We start from the raw sequence: 24,059 nt of genomic DNA on the forward strand, positions 1-24,059 counted from the left end.
TTGTACAATCCAGCGAAATTCCGAAGAATCATTCCAGTAGACTAGGCGCATTGCAACCACAGCCACGGAAATACTTATGAGTATTGCTGAAAGCACAGTGTAAGGCCTACACGGACCGCCTCTAACTAGCCAATCCCTGTTTACATGCCGTGTAGCAGGGTACTAGAAAGAGCTAAACTAGTAAGCGGGGCATAGCCAATACACTATACTCCCATCATTGAGTATATTAACAACCAGAAGGAAAATTTCCTTGTGTTTGGAATCTACCAAGACGAAAGTTGTACAATCCAGCGAAATTCCGAAGAATCATTCCAGTAGACTAGGCGCATTGCAACCACAGCCACGGAAATACTTATGAGTATTGCTGAAAGCACAGTGTAAGGCCTACACGGACCGCCTCTAACTAGCCAATCCCTGTTTACATGCCGTGTAGCAGGGGACTAGAAAGAGCTAAACTAGTAAGCGGGGCATAGCCAATACACTATACTCCCATCATTGAGTATATTAACAACCAGAAGGAAAATTTCCTTGTGTTTGGAATCTACCAAGACGAAAGTTGTACAATCCAGCGAAATTCTATGTTACTATGTTACTACCTTCCTATCTAATTCACAAAAAGTTCCCTACCGACCGTCCCTTCATATTTATCCCTGTTTACATGCCCTAAGGCAGGGGACAAAATATTGTAGGGAGGTTAAAGCATAAATATCAGGAAATAAATACCAGGAAATCTTCAACAAAAAATAATTCCTTGTGTTTGACAATCGTATCTTGCCATCAATATCCGTTTGTTACAGATCAACGATTTGACGACCACTGACGGTAGCAACAGCAACTACAAATGTGTGGCTATATACGGTTCAATCAGCACGGAGTCAGCTGACGTTCCTATTACTTTCAGATGTGAGCTGCTTTTTTATTCTAATTTCATTTTCAAATTATGGTTTTAAGGTATTTAAGAGTAGGTAGTTTCATGTGTACTAAAATACCCTGATTGGTTAGTAGGTTGCTAGGTTGCTAGGTTGCTAGGTTGCTAGGTTACTAGGTTACTAGGTTACTAGGGTACTAGGTTACTAGGTTACTAGGTTACTAGGTTACTAGGTTACTAGGTTACTAGGTTACTAGGTTACTAGGTTACTAGGTTACTAGGTTACTAGGTTACTAGGTTACTAGGTTACTAGGTTACTAGGTTACTAGGTTACTAGGTTACTAGGTTACTAGGTTACTAGGTTACTAGGTTACTAGGTTACTAGGTTACTAGGTTACTAGGTTACTAGGTTACTAGGTTACTAGGTTACTAGGTTACTAGGTTACTTATCCCGTATTGCCCTAGATGACGACTTCCCTGTTGTCTACGCTAGAAAAGACGATCCCTCTGAATTGAAATGCGAATGGACTGATAAAAGTGTTGTCGCTGCCACCCTCACTATAGAATTATTTTACAAAGAGACCTTAGACGGATCATGGATACAGGTGTCAGGGTAAGTTTTGTTACTATACTAAGTTTTGTTACTATACTAAGCTTAAGCTAGTATAGTATAGGTTATTGTACGTTTTGTCTGTTTGTACGTGATGTTAAAGTGTAGTACTTTACACCCGAAAGTCGGATTAATAAAAGCATTGACCTTTTCAAACATAAGTTTACATTCCTTACCTAATATTAAATTTCTGGGATATTATATTGAACACTGCTGATTGCTGAGTATCAGGTATAATTATTATCATCTTCTACATCCACCATCTTCTTTTACAGAACGCCAAGTAATCACGAGTTGTCATTTTCGATTGACCCTACACCCAGTGAGTTTTACCTGCTTATTGCTAATTACTAAAAACTAATTAATAATAACTAATTACTAAAAAATAATTACTAATAGCTAAATACTAATAACTAATTACTAAAAACTAATTACTAATAACTAATTACTAAAAACTAATTACTAATAGCTAATTACTAATAACTAATAACTAATAACTAATTACTAATTACTAATAACTAATTACTAATTACTAATTACTAATTACTAATAGCTAATTACTAATAACTAATTACTAATAACTAATTACTAATTGCTAATTTACTAATTACTGATTACTAATTACTTATTACTAATTATTGATTGATAATTTAACCAAATGGGAAAAGCGAGCGACCGATTTCATTGTCGGTATCATTTTGCATTTGCAGACGGTCAACCAAATTAATATCATTTTCTTTTGTTTGGGAAAGAGAGACACTGGCAGCGGTCCACTCTACCCAATTATGGGTTTTGATCAAATATCATCTCTTTTTGATTATAATGTCAGGGTACTTAACAAAGTTGAAATATAAACTGATATTTTCATTAAATTTATATTATATATTTTCATTTAATTAAAGACAAAGACAAAGACAAAGACAAAGACAAAGACAAAGACAAAGACAAAGACAAAGACAAAGACAAAGACAAAGACAAAGACAAAGACAAAGACAAAGACAAAGACAAAGACAAAGACAAAGACAAAGACAAAGACAAAGACAAAGACAAAGACAAAGACAAAGACAAAGACAAAGACAAAGACAAAGACAAAGACAAAGACAAAGACAAAGACAAAGACAAAGACAAAGACAAAGACAAAGACAAAGACAAAACAAAGACAAAGACAAAGACAAAGACAAAGACAAAGACAAAGACAAAGACAAAGACAAAGATCCTGTTCTTGATAAAGACTGCATCTTTGATAATTTCTCGGAGATAACAGCTGATGAACTTAAAGACCTGGTATCAAAGATGTCCAAAAAGTTCTGCTGCTTGGATCCGATCCCAGCATTTCTCTTAAAAAACTGTGTTGATGAACTAACACCTTTTTTACTTCATGTATTGAACTCATCCTTGAAGACTGGAGTCTTTCCCTCAGATATGAAGAAAACAGTCATCAAACCGACTTTGAAGAAGGAAAATGCTGATGTTGATATTCTCAGTAACTATCGACCAGTGTCTAACCTTTCTGCCTTCTCTAAGATCCTAGAGAGAATTGTACTAAACCAGCTTAATGTCCATCAAACGAACCATAGCCTTTACTCAAAAGTCCAATCTGGATATCGCCCTAATCATAGCTGTGAAACATTACTTGTTAGAATGTGTGATGATCTAAACAAAGAAATTGAAGCTGGGAATGTTGTTATAGTTGTACTTCTCGACTTAAGTGCAGCATTTGATACCATTGACCACACAGTCTTATTGGAAAAGCTTATGAAGGACTATAGAATTACTGGAAGTGCACTGCAATGGATAAAGTCCTACCTTGAGAAAAGACACTTCTGTGTTAAGATTGATGATACTCTTTCATCTTTCTTGGAGCTTCTGTTTGGAGTTCCCCAGGGATCACTCTTGGGGCCTATTCTTTTCATCCTTTATATCAAAGCTCTCCAGAAAATTGCGGCCAAATATGGTCTTGATATACATTATACAGCTCTATGCAGATGATTCTCAACTGTACATCTCATTTAAACCAAACCGTGTGGTACAGTTCATTGATGTCCAAGACAGAACAAACAAATGTCTTGCAGAGATAAAAGCATGGATGGTGAACAACTACATGAAACTGAACGAAACAAAGACAGAACTACTGGTGTTAGGAAAGAGCCATGTTCTAAAAAAGTGTGAACTCAGTGTCAGACTACAATTTGGAAGCACTGAAATTCTGCCTACGGAGTGTAAAGGAGACAGCTGGAAGAGTCTGGGTGTAAAATTTGATGAAACTCTAAAATTATGGAAAGACAGATCAATAATGTCAAAAGGAAATGCAGCTGGACAATAATGAATCTAAGAACCATTGGTCGTTACCTGGATGAAGGCATTAAATTGATGCTGGTGAAACAACTGGTCATATCTAAATTAGACTACTGTAATTCTCTTTACATGAATCTACCCAAGACCAGATTGAAAAAACTTAGATCAACCCTTAATGGGGCAGTTCGTTTCATCTATAACATAGAAGAGAGGACCACGGACTTGGTTCCCTTCTATAAGAAGGCCCACATACTCCCTATAGACCAACGAATCTTCTTTAAAGTTTGTCTATTAACCCACAAAGCAGTTCACGGTACTGCACCTGATTACCTCAAAGCACTACTGGATGTGGATGTAGTGGATAAAGAACTCTCAAACACCATGACCATGAGCAGGTCGAAGAGACCTAATGACCATCTCATGCTCAAGGTACCAAAGAATAAAAGGTCCAAAGTTGATGACAGACGTTTCTCAAGCCATGCACCGACTGCATGGAACTCTCTTCCCCTGATGTTGAGATGTATTACTGATACCAACTGTTTCAAGCCAATGTTAAATAATCATTTGTATAATCAGTTCTGATGTTTTTCTTTCCATTGTCTTCACTTTGCGTCTTGCTGGATGAGAGATTGGCAGAGCTTCAGTTGTTTTTTGAGCGGTCTTCGTATCCTACTGATATGGTGAGAGAGGTCATCAGTGATGTCAGATCGATACCAAGAACTTTACAGTACAAGGCAAAGGATCAGGGTCCCCCTTCTTTCACACCATGGATTGTTACATTCGGTGCGGGCTATGAGGAAACCAAGGAAAAGGCTAAAGAGGCCAGTAACATCATCTCAAATAGCCGTACATGGAGCAGTGAGAACCCTGAGAGGATCCCTAAACTCCAAGTGGTGACCAGGCGAGCCCCTAACTTAAAGGACACTTTATTCAAGAGAAAGAAGCTTGCCTTAGGTTCAGAGTCAAGAACAACTGACCCATGCACCAAACCTGGTGAGAAGAAGAAAGGCAGACCCTGCCAAACTTGTCACCTTGTTAGTGGCAATTCCATGGTCTCCAATAATGGACACTCAGTCAGAACTCAAGGTGGTAACTGTAAGACACGCAACATTGTGTACGGCGCGACGTGCAAACTTTGTACTGTTAATAACGTATACGTGGGAAAAACAGTCACCAGCCTCAGCCAACGTGTGAATGGTCATCGCAGTAAATATTATGAGATTTTAGAGGCGAGTAGTAAGGGGAATGTTGAGGGCCACAGAGATTTTGATGACGAGAATGTTTTAGGGGCACATCTTTTTTCAGTTCATAATTTGAGGGAGAGATCTGATTTCAATGAAAGTTTCCATTTTGATATTTTGTGTTCTACATCCCCAGATAATATTAGAAAGTCAGAACAGTTTTATAGTAACAAATTGAAGACACTTTATCCGTTTGGCCTGAACAATGTGAATTCCGTTTCTGGAAGCTAATTTTTCATGGTGTCCCGAATTTTATTTTTATTTTTATTTTTAATTCGTCCATTTTTGTTTTATATATGCAGTCTATCAATTTTTGAATTGCGTCTTTTTGATTTAATGAACTACTGCAGACTCCACATTATTATAGTATATGCCATTAATTTTGTTCCGATTTTAAACTATTCCATTTTGACGAGATGCTAAATTAATTTTTTGAGACTTTGCTACATTTTTGATGAGAATTTTTGACATTTTCAAACTAACCATTGATATTCTCAGATTATGTGACTGATTAAATGCTGAAGATAAAAGAAATATATTCATTTTGCTAAGATTATGTTTGCGTTTCATTGCTCAACAGCTGTTCGAAGGATCAAATTTAAGACTTCACTTTGCAAGACACATTGGCTTTTATTTTTTACCGCACTCCATTTTATGCCTTGATCTCTTACTTACTTGGATCTGATTCTTTCTTGATTGATTATGTCACTGTACTTACCTTTATTATACCTACATGTACTGTATGGTTTCTGCTTCTATTTAGTTTAGTGTGGTTTACAATAAAAGATGTTTTAATTTTGTCTTTGCCTTATGCTGAGTTATACTTTACATAGTTCACTTTTACACTTTTGCCCACATCACTCACAGTCAGCCGCTCTGACATGGTTAACCACCTTCCTTGTGTTGTTGGTTAATCATAATTTGAGCGGGATATAAATACCTCATTTCATTTCATTTCATTTCAAAGCATTAATAAGGAGATAATTTCAACGATTTCGAATATTTTCCTTTGAAAACATTTCCTTGTGTTTAGGTAAGTATATCGGTCGATCACTGACTGAACATGACACATTATACTCATTCAAGTTGGAATTAAATTAATATATAATGCCATTGAACTGTCGTGGCAAAGCAGAATTTGTCCGAAATCACGAATGAGCAAAATGTTCACTTTTCGCACTGCATGCAAACTTTAAAGCTTTAAGCGGACGTTGCATGCGCATCCGATATTGAATCACCGTAAATTTTTGCATATTCGTAATTTATTAATAGTTTGATAAGCATGCAAAGTTTCTAAATTAACTAATTTCTAAACAATTATCTTCAAGACTTGTGGAATGTGGTTCAATATGACTGTATCTTTAAAGCTGATTTGAGGCCTCTCAATCTTACTTAAGTACTTAGTTGAGTGTGTCCCACAACCAAGCTCCTTGCCTAGAATTCCTGCATTATATAAGTATATACTTATATAATACTAAAAAACCCGTGGTCACAGTGAGGAAGCTAATACTAATAGTTTTTTTTGTTAGTAAGTTTAAATCGAGTCAAAAAATTGTCTTATCAGTTAATTGCTTTTGCGTCGGTTTAAACAGCTCTCACTGTGTAGCAGATAATATACTCGTGTATATTAAACTGGCCCTGCGTGTACATTGTACATCATGGTTAACAAATACTTGGAGAATCTTGACAATGAAATAGCGATGAATTACTCTACACTCAAATTCAGATCAATGTATGCTGAACAGATTTTGGGTGCTCAGATTATGCTACTCAACGATATGCGTCAAGCGGCAGGTGTTCAGAAATCCAATGTGTTACGTAAAGAAACGCTCAACAAGCCTCAGATCACCAAGGCTATACTGTGTGATTGGATGGAAACTCTTATCGACATTCTCGACAGTTATTGTTCACCGCTGTTGTTTTCAGCCACCAAACTACAAGATGAAATCGACCAACTGAAGGACGAAAAGATTGCAGATCAGAACACTGTGATTAAACTGCAAGGACAATTGCTTGAGAAGAAAAGTGAAGATTTGACCTCTATTCAGACGACAGTGAAAAGCGAACTCAAATCCTGGTCGTCAGTTGTGAAGAATTCATGCAGCAAGGCGCTAGCGCCTAAGAAAATGAAAGCTGCTCTGAAACGTGCCTCCGAGGAAGAGGATCGTAGTCAAAATCTGGTCATCTACGGTCTACCAGAAAAGAGTGAAGAAATCCTGGAAAAGAGAGTGCTTGAGGTACTAGAAAACATAGATGAGAAACCTCGAATCGTTTCTTGCTGTAGGATGGGGAGAACTGTATCAGATGGAGGACCAGCCGTTAAACCTATCAAGTTCACTCTCAGCGGCTCAGATCATGTGCGGCGAGTGTTGAGCAAAGCGAGAAAACTAAGAGAAGTGGAGGGGTATGACTCAGTGTACATCAGCCCCGACCGATCAGCCGAGCAGAGAGCTGCCTTCAGGAAGTTAGTTCTTGAAGTTAAGCAGAAACGGGAATTGGAGCCTCAGCGAGTTCATGTTGTAAGGAACAATAAGATCGTAAGCTCCGAGAAGGACTGATGGGATATGATTTTTTATCAACATATTATTTGATTGATTTTCATTTACCAGGGACTAGGCTTGTGCGGTGTGGTTTCGACTACAATTTTACTGCGTTCTGGTTTCCCTTTGAAATTTACATACATCTGTCCTTTAGAGATCGCAATCAGTTATATTTTGATTTTATTTTGCGCCACATGTTATATTGTATGTAAATTTTGAAAAGATTTTCATAAAAAAAAATCCTACACAACCAAAGATACAGCCGATCAAAATGTTGCTCGCACTAAACACAACGTAATATCAACAAAACCGATAAAAATGCCGTTCTAACAATCTTTGCACGTGCCTGTAACAACCTTCGTTACCATGGTTACTTTGCAACTTTTTGCTTTTTACCGAATTTGCACGTGGGCGGTCGTACATCAGCAAAAATAATTCACTGAATTATAATATAGACTAGAAAGCCCGTGGTAACTGGGATGAAGCTAAAAGTATTATTTGAAAGAAATTTTTAATCGCATCAAAAAAGATCCATCCCAACCGAAGATACAGCCGATTTAAATATAAAAACTTTAAACACAACGTAATTACCACAAAACCGATAAAAAATGACGTTAAAACAATCTTTGCACGTGCATGTGTGCATTAAAACACCGTTGCTATGGAAATTGGAACCTTTTGATTGTTACCGAAATTCTTATTTTTTATCTAGTTTGCACGTGGGCGGTCGTACATACATTTTTTTATACAGCAGAAATAATTTTCTGAATTATAAGTAAGACTAAAAAACCTGTAGTCACAGGGAGGAAGCTAATAGTTTTCTTTTGTAATCAGTTTTTATCGCATTAAAAAACATCCGTCACAACCGAAGATACAGCCGATTAAAATGTAGTTCGCACTGAACACAACGTAATTACATCAAAACTGATCAAAATGTCGCTCGCCAATCTTTGCACGTGCACGTGCGTGTAGCAATCCTTGTTACCATGGTTACTATGCAACTACTTATTTTCATCTAATTTGCACGTGGGCGGTCGTACAGACGTATACATTCTACAGACAGCTAAAATAATTCTCTGAATTATAAGTAAGATAATGAACCTGGACATATATAGCTCGCAGCTCTATAAAGAAAACAAAAATTGCGCCCATTGTTTCGTTTTGGCGGACGCTAGATTTCCATTCCACATTTACTATAAATTTAGGTATAAGCTCCAATCAGCTCACTTTCATGATTATAATATTGATAAATTATGCATCAAATACGGGAAACACTTGAAATTCAGTTCAATTGCCGTAGAACTTAACTTGTATCTGTAATTCAAGAAATTCACTATTGCCTTTTTACAAAAGGGTGAAAATGAAAAAATCTTTAAAAGTTTAAAGCTTTTGAATCTACGGACACTTAAATAGTTAAATATAGGCTATAATTGACTGCCAAAGCGTCTATATTCCCTGAATATATCTATATAATAAATGTATATATCACAGCAATCTATCGTAAAACAGGGGTTCCAGAAAACCCACTTCCCGATACTATTGAATCTTGAAACGTTTTTTGCAGTCGATTTGGTCAACATCTAGACGCTCTGCAAAATTTCAGATCTCTAGCTCAATTTTAACATGGTTTTTAAGGCACCTGAATATGGCGATTTTGGGTTTTTTACCGATTTTTGTATAACTGTATAACACTACTGCGCGCGTATATTATGCGAATTTCTTAAAAATCTTTACATAAATATTTCTTATTCCTGTCATCTTTGACATTGAATGAGAATGTTTTGAACTAAAAATAAACTTTCTGAACGATTTCCGAATAGTCTTAATGCCTGAAAAATAATAAAGGGGGTAAATAGTAAAGGGAGTATAATAGTGAAGGGGGTAAATAGTATAGTGAATATAAAAGCTTAAAAGGCACAGTCATGCTTGCCAGCACTGTGATTACTATTTACTAATTACTATTTACTAATTACTATTTATTAATTACTAATTACTATTTACTAATTACTATTTACTAATTACTATTTTCTTATTACTATTTAATTATTACTATTTACTAATAATTACTATTTTATCTTTTTATGTTATCTTTAGACCAAAGTTATTTGAGTATTAACTGGTTGAAATAGCTTAAAATTAGGAAAATAATGAAACCACATTATCATACTATGATAAAAAGTTGACTTCTTTAATGTTGCTTGTTGAACTAAATTACACATCCTCAGTGTCACTGGGAGATATATATTGGAAATGTGAGTCGAGCATAGGGGGAGTCACGTACACCAAAGAAATGCAAATGATTGTAGTCGGTAAGCGTGTTAGTTTGTCACCTAGGTTACCGGATTACCTAAGTAACCTTAGTTACCTTAGTAACCCAGGTTACCTTAGTTACCCTAGTTACCTTAGTTACCTTAGTAACCCAGGTTACCTTAGTTATCCTAGTTACCTTAGTTACCTAGGTTACCTAAGTTACCTAGGTTACCTTAGTTACCTAGGTTACCTTAGTTACCTTAGTTACCTAGGTTACCTTAGTTATCCTAGTTACCTTAGTTACCTAGGTTACCTAAGTTACCTAGGTTACCTTAGTTACCTAGGTTACCTTAGTTACCTTAGTTACCTAGGTTACCTTAGTTACCTTAGTTACCTAAGTAACATTAGTTACCTAGGTTACCTTAGTTACCTAAGTAACCTTATAGTTACCTTAGTTACCTTAGTTACCTTAGTTGCCTAGGTTACCTTAGTTACCTAGGTTACCTTAGTTACCTAGGTTACCTAAGTTACCTAGGTTACCTTAGTTACCTAGGTTACCTTAGTTACCTTAGTTACCTAGGTTACCTTAGTTACCTTAGTAACCTAAGTAACCTTATAGTTACCTTAGTTGCCTTAGTTGCATTAGTTACCTTGTGCAGCTCGCTTTCTACTATTCTGGCTTTTTCTTATTCTACACAAACTCCATCTCTCTTCAATCTTGATGAGTATTGAGTGCGTTATTAAGCGAAATAACATATAACTGTTACAGAGGAAAGCGTTTCCCCGGTAATAGTACAAACCTTCACCTCCGGGGTGGGGGACTCTACGTTCACTTGCAAGTTCACTGCAAATGGAGCTGTTAGTGCTGCCTCTGTCTCGTGGTACAAGGAGGATATTGAAATCATGGTCAATGAGGGGGGTAAGTGCTGGACATTTACTAATTACTAGCTACTAGTACTAATAACATCTACTAGCTACTAATTACTAGCTACTAGCTACTAATTACTAGCTACTAGTACTAATTACTAGCTACTAGCTACTAATTACTAGCTACTAGCTACTAATTACTAGCTACTAGTACTAATTACTAGCTACTAATTACTAGCTACTAATTACTAGCTACTAGCTACTAATTACTAGCTACTAATTACTAGCTACTAGTACTAATTACTAGCTACTAATTACTAGCTACTAATTACTAGCTACTAATTACTAGCTACTAGTACTAATTACTAGCTACTAATTACTAGCTACTAATTACTAGCTACTAGCTACTAATTACTAGCTACTAATTACTAGCTACTAATTACTAGCTACTAGTACTAATAACATCTACTAGCTACTAATTATTACTAGCTACTAATTACTAATTACTAGCTACTAATTACTAGCTACTAGTACTAATAACATCTACTAGCTACTAATTATTACTAGCTACTAATTACTAGCTACTAATTATAACTAGCTACTAATTACTAGCTACTAATTACTAGCTACTAGCTACTAATTACTAGCTACTAATTGCTATTATCCGATTACTGAAAACTGATTACTAATTATTATTTACTTATTGCTGATAACTGATTACCAAAGTAACCAGTGAAACAGTTGTAGTGATTGTTATATGATAGCAAGGGGAATAGTTTACCTTGGTTCCCAAAACTTAGGTTTCCCAAAAGGTTCCTAGGGGAAAACCCTTTTTAAAATTGGGGGAAACCCTTAAAGAACCCAGATTTAACCTTTTTCCTTTTATTGGGGCAAAAAAGAAACCTTTTTGGGGGGAGTTCCCTTTTTTTCCCTTTTTTGGGGGGTTTTTCCTTTTCCCCACAGAAACTTATCTTCTAAATTCGGGGGGGAGTTTGACCCCTTTAAAACCCGGAAATAAATTAATTTACAGAGGAAAGGGTTTTTTGGGGTAATGGGGGTTCCAAACCTTTAATTCCGGGGTTGGGGAAATCCTTTTTGGGGAAAAGTTTCCGGGAAATTTCCTGTAATTCCTTGTTGTTAAAAGGGGGAAATTTTTGGAATATTAAATGGGGGGGAATTCCTAAAATTTTAATAATTTTTTTTAAAATGTAACAAAAACCCCGCACAATTTTTTACATTTACCCCTATTAAAAAAAAATAACCCCCCAAAAGGGAAATTAATTTTTTAAGCATTTAGGCTAAATTAAAACTAAAAATTAAAAATTCGCTATTTTAGAAATTTTTCCCCTACTAATTAACTGGCTTTAAATTTTTGCCCCCGGCAATAAATTTAAAAGCACAAACCCAGTTTCTATAAAATTACAGACAAAATACCTCTTTTCGGGCACAAAAAGGGCGTACACAGTAATTTTTTTTTCCTAAAAATTTAGTCCCAATTAATCCCTGCAATTTATGAAACAAAATAGCAATAATTTGCTACAAAACTAAATAAACTAAACCCAGCAAATTTATTTTACAAAAAGGTAAAATTACTTTTATACCCCTAAAATTTCTAAAGGAACCTGTTAATAAATCAACTAGTATTAAAACAGCACAATTTACATTTACCAATTTAAATAAAACCCAAAACCCATCCCTAAAATATTTCAATTTTAAATTTTTCCCACCTAAATTGCATTTATTTATTTGAAAACTAAAATTTACTAAAATTTTTCCCCCAAAAACGGGATACCAATCCGGTAAACCTTTGGAGAAAAAGGGTTTAAAAGGAAAGAAAGTTTATATAACCCCACGAAAAAAGGGGCCCCGGATAAAAAAAAATATTCCAAAAATTTTGTTTAAAAATTTCATCCCCAAGGGGAAAACCCAAAAAATTTTAAAATTTAAAATGAAATTAATTGGCAAAAACCCCTTTAATAAAAACAGAAAAAAACAAAAAAAATTTTGTTTTTGCCGGAAAGGGAAAAATTGATATAACGAAGGGACCCCCAAAAAAGAAGGCCCCCGAAAGGTTCCCTTAAAAAAGGAATTTGTAAAACCCCAAACCCCCCCTTTGAAATTATAATATAAAATAAAAGCAAACCAAAAAGGTACCCCCCGAAAAATTTTAAAACCCCTTGGGGGTAAAAAACCCTTGGGGGTTTTCCCCTTTTTTTTCCCTTTTTTTGGGAGGGGGTTTTTGGGGCCCAGAGGATAGAAAAGTGGTTCCCCTTTGCAATCTTGGGGTTTGGAAAAGCCTTCTCCTAGGGGAAAAAAGATCCCCCGGAGGGAAACCAAAAAAGTGATGACAGGAAAGAAGGTTTTTTTAAAAAAGGGGGGGGGGTTTCTTTGAAATTTTGGGAATTTTTGTAAATTTCCGGGTTGGGGAATTCATGAAAAATTCCGGGTTGAAATTTGTAATTTTTTAAATTTGGAATATTTTTTGGGGCCCCCCTAAATTTTCAGAGGGAATTCCTGTAAATGAAGTGCAATTATTGTATGTGAACACCACCCGCACACACTTTGACACTTATCCAATATTCAAATAAAAGCGAACCATCCCTAAAAGGGTACTTCGAATCTTAAACTGCTTGCCAGCGGCTGAAACTTGCAGTTCTATAAATACTTGACTAAACTCGACTATACTTGCAGAAGATTGTGTTGCGGGCCAGTATCTGGATCAGTCAAGTGGCTGTCAAGCCTGTCCGGCAGATCAATGGAGTTTAGCAGCAAACGCAGCTTCTACCTGCACGGCATGTCCAGCTGACAAAGAGGTAGCCTCTGGATCAGGAACACAAGAAAGTGACTGCACATGGAGTAAGTTGTTGTTTCCTAAAAATTGGAGGGACCGAAGGGGTTCATCCTGAAATTTATGTTAATCTTAGAAATGCAATAATGTGTGCGAATAAACATAGACTGAAATACTGACGTCAACAAGCAAAGTTTAGTATTTGTACAATAATTGGTATTACTATACGTTTATGAGGTCCCATCACAGATGCTCGAAAGGAATTCCTGTGAATGAAATGCAACTATTGTATGTGAACACCACCCGCACAAGCTTTGACACTTATCCAATATTCAAATAAAAGCGAACCATCCCTAAAAGGGTACTTCGAATCTTAAACTGCTTGCCAGCGGCTGAAACTTGCAGTTCTATAAATACTTGACTAAACTCGACTATACTTGCAGAAGATTGTGTTGCGGGCCAGTATCTGGATCAGTCAAGTGGCTGTCAAGCCTGTCCGGCAGATCAATGGAGTTTAGCAGCAAACGCAGCTTCTACCTGCACGGCATGTCCAGCTGACAAAGAGGTAGCCTCTGGATCAGGAACACAAGAAAGTGACTGCACATGGAGTAAGTTGTTGTTTCCTAAAAATTGGAGGGACCGAAGGGGTTCATCCTGAAATTTATGTTAATCTTAGAAATGCAATAATGTGTGCGAATAAACATAGACTGAAATACTGACGTCAACAAGCAAAGTTTAGTATTTGTACAATAATTGGTATTACTATACGTTTATGAGGTCCCATCACAGATGCTCGAAAGGAATTCCTGTGAATGAAATGCAACTATTGTATGTGAACACCACCCGCACACACTTTGACACTTATCCAATATTCAAATAAAAGCGAACCATCCCTAAAAGGGTACTTCGAATCTTAAACTGCTTGCCAGCGGCTGAAACTTGCAGTTCTATAAATACTTGACTAAACTCGACTATACTTGCAGAAGATTGTGTTGCGGGCCAGTATCTGGATCAGTCAAGTGGCTGTCAAGCCTGTCCGGCAGATCAATGGAGTTTAGCAGCAAACGCAGCTTCTACCTGCACGGCATGTCCAGCTGACAAAGAGGTAGCCTCTGGATCAGGAACACAAGAAAGTGACTGCACATGGAGTAAGTTGTTGTTTCCTAAAAATTGGAGGGACCGAAGGGGTTCATCCTGAAATTTATGTTAATCTTAGAAATGCAATAATGTGTGCGAATAAACATAGACTGAAATACTGACGTCAACAAGCAAAGTTTAGTATTTGTACAATAATTGGTATTACTATACGTTTATGAGGTCCCATCACAGATGCTCGAAAGGAATTCCTGTGAATGAAATGCAACTATTGTATGTGAACACCACCCGCACACACTTTGACACTTATCCAATATTCAAATAAAAGCGAACCATCCCTAAAAGGGTACTTCGAATCTTAAACTGCTTGCCAGCGGCTGAAACTTGCAGTTCTATAAATACTTGACTAAACTCGACTATACTTGCAGAAGATTGTGTTGCGGGCCAGTATCTGGATCAGTCAAGTGGCTGTCAAGCCTGTCCGGCAGATCAATGGAGTTTAGCAGCAAACGCAGCTTCTACCTGCACGGCATGTCCAGCTGACAAAGAGGTAGCCTCTGGATCAGGAACACAAGAAAGTGACTGCACATGGAGTAAGTTGTTGTTTCCTAAAAATTGGAGGGACCGAAGGGGTTCATCCTGAAATTTATGTTAATCTTAGAAATGCAATAATGTGTGCGAATAAACATAGACTGAAATACTGACGTCAACAAGCAAAGTTTAGTATTTGTACAATAATTGGTATTACTATACGTTTATGAGGTCCCATCACAGATGCTCGAAAGGAATTCCTGTGAATGAAATGCAACTATTGTATGTGAACACCACCCGCACACACTTTGACACTTATCCAATATTCAAATAAAAGCGAACCATCCCTAAAAGGGTACTTCGAATCTTAAACTGCTTGCCAGCGGCTGAAACTTGCAGTTCTATAAATACTTGACTAAACTCGACTATACTTGCAGAAGATTGTGTTGCGGGCCAGTATCTGGATCAGTCAAGTGGCTGTCAAGCCTGTCCGGCAGATCAATGGAGTTTAGCAGCAAACGCAGCTTCTACCTGCACGGCATGTCCAGCTGACAAAGAGGTAGCCTCTGGATCAGGAACACAAGAAAGTGACTGCACATGGAGTAAGTTGTTGTTTCCTAAAAATTGGAGGGACCGAAGGGGTTCATCCTGAAATTTATGTTAATCTTAGAAATGCAATAATGTGTGCGAATAAACATAGACTGAAATACTGACGTCAACAAGCAAAGTTTAGTATTTGTACAATAATTGGTATTACTATACGTTTATGAGGTCCCATCACAGATGCTCGAAAGGAATTCCTGTGAATGAAATGCAACTATTGTATGTGAACACCACCCGCACACACTTTGACACTTATCCAATATTCAAATAAAAGCGAACCATCCCTAAAAGGGTACTTCGAATCTTAAACTGCTTGCCAGCGGCTGAAACTTGCAGTTCTATAAATACTTGACTAAACTCGACTATACTTGCAGAAGATTGTGTTGCGGGCCAGTATCTGGATCAGTCAAGTGGCTGTCAAGCCTGTCCGGCAGATCAATGGAGTTTAGCAGCAAACGCAGCTTCTACCTGCACGGCATGTCCAGCTGACAAAGAGGTAGCCTCTGGATCAGGAACACAAGAAAGTGACTGCACATGGAGTAAGTTGTTGTTTCCTAAAAATTGGAGGGACCGAAGGGGTTCATCCTGAAATTTATGTTAATCTTAGAAATGCAATAATGTGTGCGAATAAACATAGACTGAAATACTGACGTCAACAAGCAAAGTTTAGTATTTGTACAATAATTGGTATTACTATACGTTTATGAGGTCCCATCACAGATGCTCGAAAGGAATTCCTGTGAATGAAATGCAACTATTGTATGTGAACACCACCCGCACACACTTTGACACTTATCCAATATTCAAATAAAAGCGAACCATCCCTAAAAGGGTACTTCGAATCTTAAACTGCTTGCCAGCGGCTGAAACTTGCAGTTCTATAAATACTTGACTAAACTCGACTATACTTGCAGAAGATTGTGTTGCGGGCCAGTATCTGGATCAGTCAAGTGGCTGTCAAGCCTGTCCGGCAGATCAATGGAGTTTAGCAGCAAACGCAGCTTCTACCTGCACGGCATGTCCAGCTGACAAAGAGGTAGCCTCTGGATCAGGAACACAAGAAAGTGACTGCACATGGAGTAAGTTGTTGTTTCCTAAAAATTGGAGGGACCGAAGGGGTTCATCCTGAAATTTATGTTAATCTTAGAAATGCAATAATGTGTGCGAATAAACATAGACTGAAATACTGACGTCAACAAGCAAAGTTTAGTATTTGTACAATAATTGGTATTACTATACGTTTATGAGGTCCCATCACAGATGCTCGAAAGGAATTCCTGTGAATGAAATGCAACTATTGTATGTGAACACCACCCGCACACACTTTGACACTTATCCAATATTCAAATAAAAGCGAACCATCCCTAAAAGGGTACTTCGAATCTTAAACTGCTTGCCAGCGGCTGAAACTTGCAGTTCTATAAATACTTGACTAAACTCGACTATACTTGCAGGAAGGATTGTGTTGCGGGCCAGTATCTGGATCAGTCAAGTGGCTGTCAAGCCTGTCCGGCAGATCAATGGAGTTTAGCAGGCAAACGCAGCTTCTACCTGCACGGCATGTCCAGCTGACAAAGAGGTAGCCTCTGGATCAGGACACAAGAAAGTGACTGCACATGGAGTAAGTTGTTGTTTCCTAAAAAATTGGAGGGACCGAAGGGAGTTCATCCTGAAATTATTAAGTTAATCTAGAATTTGCATTAAAGTTGTGCGATAAACATTGACTGAAGATACTGACGTCAACACAAGCAAAGTTAGTATTTGTTACAATTAATTGGTATTACGATACGTTTATGAGGTCACCATCACAGATGCGCGAAAGGAGAATTCCCTGTAATGAAATGCAACAATTGTATGTGAACACCACCCCACACTTTTTTGGGACATTTAAATCCAATATTAAAATAAAAAAACGAACCACCCCCTAAAAGGGTACTTCAAATTTTTAAACCTTCTTGCCAGGGGCTAAAATTTGGGCCCAATAAATACTTGATTTAAACTCGCCAATACTTTCAAAGATTGTTTTTCGGGCCAGTCTTTTGGATAAAGGCAATGGCTGTCAACCTTCCGCAGTTAAGGGATTTTAAACCAGAAAACGCAGCTCTCCCTGCACGCATGTCCACGGCCAAAGGGGTACCCCTTTTGGATCGGGAACACAAAAGTGCCTGCACAGGGATTTAATTTTGTTGTTTCCTAAACATTGAGGACCGAAGGGGTTCACCCCTAAATTTTAATGTTAATCATAGAAAAAAAAAATAATGGTTGCGAATAAACAAAAACTAAAAACCTGACGTCAAAAAGGGCAAAGTTTAGTATTTGTACAAAATTGGAAATTACTATACTTTATGAGGCCCCCACACAGATGCTCAAAAAAATTCCTGTGAATAAAAAGCAACTATAGTATTGAACCCCACCCGCACACACTTTGAAAAAACTTACCCAATATTCAAAAAAAAAAAGGGAACCACCCTAAAAGGGTACTTCGAATTTTAAAACTGTTTGGCCCAGGGGCTGAAACTTGCAACAAAAATACTTGACTAAACTCGACTTTTCCTTTGCAGAAGTTTTGTGTTGCGGGGCCCATTCTGGAATCAGTAAATTGGCATCAACCCTGCCGGAAAGATAAGGGAAATTTTAGCAGCAAACGCAGCTTCAAACCGCCCCTGGAAATTTTTCCACGGCAAAGGGGAAAGCCCTGGATCGGGAAACACAAAAGTGCCTGCACAGGGAAAGTAATTGTTTTTTTTTAAAAAAAGGGAGGACCAAAGGGGTTTCACCCTAAAATTTTTATGTTAATCTTAAAAATGAACAATAAAAGGGGGCAAAATAAACAAAAAGACTAAAATACTGACGTAAAAAAACCCCCCAAATTTAGTTTTTGAAACAAAAATTGGGTATTACAAATACTTTTATGAGGCCCCCACACAGATCCAAAAGGGAAATTTCCTAAATTTAAAGAAAACTTTGTTTTTGAAAAACCCCCGCACCCCTTTTTGCCCACTTATCCAATTTTCCAAAAAAAAAAAGCGAACCACCCCCAAAAGGGGTACTTTCCGGAATAAAAAACGTTTGCCGGGGCTAAAAATTTGAAAACTATAAATACTTAACAAACCGACTATACTTGCGAAGATTTTTTTGCGGGTCCCAGTCTCGGATCACCCCAATGGCTGTCCCCTGCCCGGGGCAGAAAAATGGAATTTTTAGCAAAACGCATTTTTCTAACCTGCACGGCAGGGACCGCGGGCAAAGGGGCCCTGGATGGGAAAAAACAAAGGGGCCTCCCACAGGGAAAGTAAGTTGTTTTTTTCCCAAAAAAATTTTGGAAAGGGACCGGGGGTTTTCTCCAAAAATTTTTATTTAATCTTAGAAAAAAATGAAATAATGGTCAATAAACAAAAAGACAAAATACTGACGCCCAAAAAGGGAAAAGTTTAGTATTTTGTAAAAAATTTTGGGGAATTACTAAAAACGTTTATAGGCCCCACCACAAGACCCAAAAGGGAAATTTCCCTTGAATAAAATGCAACAAAAGTATGTGAACCCCCAAACCCCGCACACACTTTGACACTTATCCAATATTAAAATAAAAAGCGAACCACCCAAAAAAAAGGGAATTTTTCGAATTTAAACTGCTTGCCAGGGCTGAAACTTGAAACTTTTAATACTTGACAAAAACCTCGACAATACTTGCAAAAGTTTGTTTTTGGCGGGGCCCATTCCCCCTGGATCAGTAAAAGGGCTTGTCCCCCCGTCCGGCAATAAGGGAGTTTAGAAAACAAAAACGCAGCTTCTCCCTGCACGGGCATGTCCACCCTTAAAAGGGACCCTGGATCGGGAAAAACCAAAAAAAGGTGTTTGCACAGGGAAAATTTGTTTTTTCCCCAAAAAAAAAAAATTGGAGGCCCAAAAGGGGGTTCATCCTGAAATTATTTAAATTTTAAAAATAAAATAAAATAATGTGTGGGGAAAAAATTTAATAGACTAAAATACTAAACGTCAACAACAAAGTTTAGTATTTTAAAATTTAATTGGTATTACTAACGTTTATGAGGTCCCATCACAGATCTCAAAAAAATTCCTGTAATAAAAATTAAACCTATTGTAGGGAAACACCACCCGCCCACATTTTGGGCATTTAACCAATTTTAAAATTTAAAAGCAAACCCACCCCAAAAAAGGGGACTTCAAAATTTTAACTGTTTTGCCAGGGGCTGAAATTTGAAACTAAAAAAAATTTACAAAACTCAAACTATACTTGCAGAAATTTTGGGTTTGGGGCCAGTTCTGGATCAGTAAAGGGCTTTTCCCCCCTGTCCGGCAGATAATTTGGAGTTTAGCGGGCAAAGGGCAGTTTCCTCCCTGAAACGGCATGCCCAACGGGAAAAAGGGGTAGCCCGGAAATCAAACCACAAAAAGTGCCGGGCACAAGGAGAAAGTTGTTGTTTTTCCTAAAAATTGGAGGGACCGAAGGGGTTCATCCTGAAATTTTTTATTTTCCTTAAAAAGAAATCCCAAAAATGTGTGCAAATAAACATTTTAACTGAAATCTGGACGTCAACAAGAAAATTTAGAAATTTGTAAAATATTTGGGAATTTCCTAAAACTTTATGGGGGCCCCACACAAAATTCTCGAAAGAATTCCGGTGAATAAAATGCAACTTTTTGGGAATGTGAACCCCCCCCCCAACCCCATTTTGACACTTACCCAAAAAACCAAAAAAAGCGAAACCCTTCCCAAAAAGGGAACTTCGAATTTTAACTGTTTGGGCCAGGGGGTTTGAAACTTCCAAATTATAAATATTTTACTAAACCCGACTATATTTGAAAAAATTTTGTGTTGGGGGGCCAGTTCTGGATAATTCAAGGGCGTCCCCCCTTTCCCGGGCCCAATAAGGGATTTAGCAGCCAAACCCAGCTTCTACCTGAAAGGGCAGGGTCCACGGGAAAAAGGGTAGCCCGGACGGGAACCAAAAGTGTGCACATGGGTAATTTGTTTTTTTCCCAAAAAAATGTAGGGACCGAAGGGTTAATCCTGAAAATTTATTTTTTAATCTTAAAAAATGCAAAAATTTGGTGCGAATAAACAAAAAGACTGAAATACTGACGCCCAAAAAACAAAGTTTGTATTTGTACAAAAATTTGGGAAATTTCTAAAAACTTTTAAAATGGGGCCCCCTCACAGATGCTCGAAAGGAATTCCTTGAATAAATGCAACTATTGTAGGTGAACAACCACCCGAAACACAATTTTTGAAAACTTATCCAATATTCAAATAAAAAACGAACCATCCCAAAAGGGTACTTCGAATCTTAAACCTGCTTGCCAGGGGCTAAAACCTTGAAACTATAAAAAACTTGACTAAACCCACTATATTTTGCAGAAGAGGGGTTTTTCGGGCCAGTTCTGGATCAGTAAAATGGCTGTCAACCCTGTCCGGAAAGATAAGGGGTTTTTTGGGCAGAAAACGCAGTTTTCTCCCTGCAGGGGCATGCCAGCGGAAAAAGGGGGGTACCCCGCTGGATAAAGGAACACAAAAAGTGCCTGCACAGGGGAGAAAATTTTTTGTTTCCAAAAATTGGGGGGGGCCCCCTAGGGGTTTTTCCAACCTAAAAATTTTTTTTAATCTTAAAAAGAAATCAATAATTGTGGGGAATAAACAAATAGCCCCTGAAATACTGACCCCCAAAAAAGCAAAGTTTAGTATTGTAAAATTTTTTTGGGTTTTAACAAATACTTTTAAATAGCCCCCCACACAGATGCAAAAAGGGAATTTCCCTTGTAAAATAAAATGAAACTTTTGGTTGGAACACCACCCCACACATTTTGACACTTACCAAATATTCAAAAAAAAAAGCAAACCAAACCCTAAAAGGGTATTTTCGAATCAAAACTGCTTGCCAGCGGCTGAAATTTTGAAAACTATAAAACTTGCCTAAACCCCCTATACTTGCAGAAGATTGTTTGCGGGGGGGGCCCACAGGACCCAGCCCCAAGGGCTGTCAACCCTTCCCAGATAATGGATTTTTAAAGGGCAGCAAACGCATTTTCTACCTAAAACGGCATGTCCGCGGGCAAAGGGGCACCGGGGATCGGGAAACACAAAAAGTGCCTGCACAGGGAGTAAGTTTTTTGTTTCCAAAAATTGAGGGACCGAAGGGGTTCACCCTTTAAAATTTAAATTTTAATTTTAAAAAATGGAAATAAAGTGTGCGAATAAACAATCCCCCTGAAAACTGACGCCCAACAAGAAAAAGTTTAGTTTTTTTGTACAAAAATTTGGTATTACTATACGTTTATGAGGTCCCACACAATGCCAAAAGGAAATTCTGTAAATGAAATCCCAATATTGTATTGCACCACCCGCACACACTTTACACTTACCCCAATATTCAAAAAAAAAACGAACCATCCCAAAAAGGGTATTTTCAAAATCTTAAACTGTTTGCCAGGGGTTGAAACTTCCCAAGGAAAAAATACTTGACTAAACCCGACTATACTTGCAGAAGTTTGGTTGGGGGGCCAGTTTCGGGATAAGTCAAGGGCTTAAACCCTGTCCGGCAGATAAATGGAGTTTGGGCAGCAAACGCAGCTTCTACCTGCACGGAGCCCCAGCGGGCAAAGGGTAGCCCGGATAAAGGAACACAAAAAGTGCCTGCACGGGAGTAATTTTGTTGTTTCCTAAAATTTTGGAGGACCAAAAGGGGTTTCCCACCCCTGTTTTTAAATTTTAATTTTTAAAAATAAATGAAATTTAATGTGTGCAAATTTAAACATTTAGACTGAAATACTGACGTAAAACAACAAATTTTAGTATTTTACAAAAATTTGGTTTTACTAACTTTTTATGAGGCCCATCCAGATGCTGGGAAAGGGAAAATTCCGTGAATAAAATCCCAACTATTGTATGTGAACACCACCCCCCCACACTTTGACATTTTACCCCAAAATTCAAAAAAAAAAGGCGAACCACCCCAAAAGGGAACTTCGAATTTTAAAAACTGTTTGGCCAGGGGCTAAAACCTTGCAATAAAACTTACAAAACTCGACTATACTTGAGAAAAATTTTGGGGTTGGGGGCCAGTTCTGGACCCGTAAAATGGCTGTAAAACCTGCCCGGCAGATAAGGAGTTTACCCGCAAACGAAAGCTTCTACCTGCCACGAAATGTCCACCTGCCAAAGAGGGTACCCGGGATCAGAACACAAAAAGTGCCTGCCCCCATGGAGTAAGTTTGTTGTTTCCAAAAATTGGGGGGAACCCCAAAAGGGGTTCACCCCAAAATTTTTTATTTTAAATCTTAGAAAGGGCAAAAAATTGTGCGAATAAAATAGATGAAATACCTGACTTTCCAACAAGCAAAGTTTATTTTGTACAAAAAATTGGTTTTAAATAAATTTTATGGGGGCCCCATCACAGATCCCTCGAAAGGAATTTCCTGTGAATGAAAAGCCCATTTTTTTGGAACCCCCACCCGCACACATTTTGACACTTATCCAATATTCTATAAAAAGGAACCATCCCTAAAAGGGTACTTCAAATTCTTAAGCTGCTTGCCAGGGCTGAAATTTTAAACTATAAATACTTGACAAAACCGACTATATTTGCAAAGATTGGGTTGGGGGCCCCCCTTCGGATCAGCCCAAAATGGCTTAAACCCCTGCCCGGGCCCAGATAATGAGTTTACCCAGCAAACGCATTCCCCACCTGAAAGGGCTGCCCCCACGGAAAAAGGGGGAACCCCGGGAATCGGGAACCAAAAGGCCTCCCACATAAAAGTAATTTTTGTTTCCAAAAAATTTTGGGGGCCGGGGGGGTTTCATCCAAAAATTTTATTTAATCTTAGAAATGCAAAAAATTTGCAATAAAAAAAAGACGGAAATCCTGACGAAACAAGAAAAGTTTTTATTTTTGTCCAAAATTTTTGGTTTTACTATACGTTTATGGGGTTCCCATAAACAGAGGCTCAAAAGGGGTTTCCCTGAATGAAATGGCAACTTTTGGGATGTGAACACCCCCCGCACACACTTGACACTTACCAAAAATTCCAAATTAAAAAAGCGAACCCCCCTAAAAGGTATTTCGAATCTTAACTGCTTCCCCAGGGGCGAAACTTGCAACTATAAATATTTACTAAATCGACTAAACTTGCAAAAGTTTGGGTTGCGGGCCCATTTCGGATCAGTCAATGGCTGTAAACCCCCCGGAAAGGAAAATGGAGTTTAGCACAAACGCACTTCTCCCTGCAGGGAAATTTCCAGCTGCAAAGGGAGCCCTGGATCAGGAACACAAAAAAGTGCCAATGCCCCAATGAGAAATTTTGGTTTTTTCCCCAAAAAAATTGGGGGGCCCCGGGGGGGGTTTCATCCTGAAAT

At 37.8% G+C, this 24,059-nt stretch overlaps 2 protein-coding genes across 2 annotated transcripts in view; both read left to right on the forward strand.

Moving 5' to 3' along the window:
* LOC134814363 (hemicentin-1-like) overlaps window positions 1–10,752 on the forward strand; it is a 37,619-nt gene extending 26,867 nt beyond the window's left edge. The window contains exons 45-49 of the mRNA XM_063822461.1: window positions 798–903; window positions 1,334–1,481; window positions 1,754–1,800; window positions 9,780–9,863; window positions 10,574–10,752. Of these exons, the coding sequence (XP_063678531.1) occupies window positions 798–903; window positions 1,334–1,481; window positions 1,754–1,800; window positions 9,780–9,863; window positions 10,574–10,752 (564 nt within the window). The remainder of the gene's footprint in view (window positions 1–797; window positions 904–1,333; window positions 1,482–1,753; window positions 1,801–9,779; window positions 9,864–10,573) is intronic.
* A 2,638-nt stretch (window positions 10,753–13,390) lies between these two features.
* Window positions 13,391–24,059, forward strand: part of LOC134814418 (basement membrane-specific heparan sulfate proteoglycan core protein-like) — a 160,237-nt gene continuing 149,568 nt past the window's right edge. Inside the window, exons 1-7 of the mRNA XM_063822529.1 lie at window positions 13,391–13,527; window positions 13,903–14,067; window positions 14,443–14,607; window positions 14,983–15,147; window positions 15,523–15,687; window positions 16,063–16,227; window positions 16,603–16,767. The gene's annotated coding sequence lies outside the window, so the exon portion shown is untranslated. The remainder of the gene's footprint in view (window positions 13,528–13,902; window positions 14,068–14,442; window positions 14,608–14,982; window positions 15,148–15,522; window positions 15,688–16,062; window positions 16,228–16,602; window positions 16,768–24,059) is intronic.

Source organism: Bolinopsis microptera, chromosome 4, assembly GCF_026151205.1.
Source record: "Bolinopsis microptera isolate Bmic1 chromosome 4, MBARI_Bmic_1.0, whole genome shotgun sequence".
Classification (NCBI taxonomy): domain Eukaryota; kingdom Metazoa; phylum Ctenophora; class Tentaculata; order Lobata; family Bolinopsidae; genus Bolinopsis; species Bolinopsis microptera.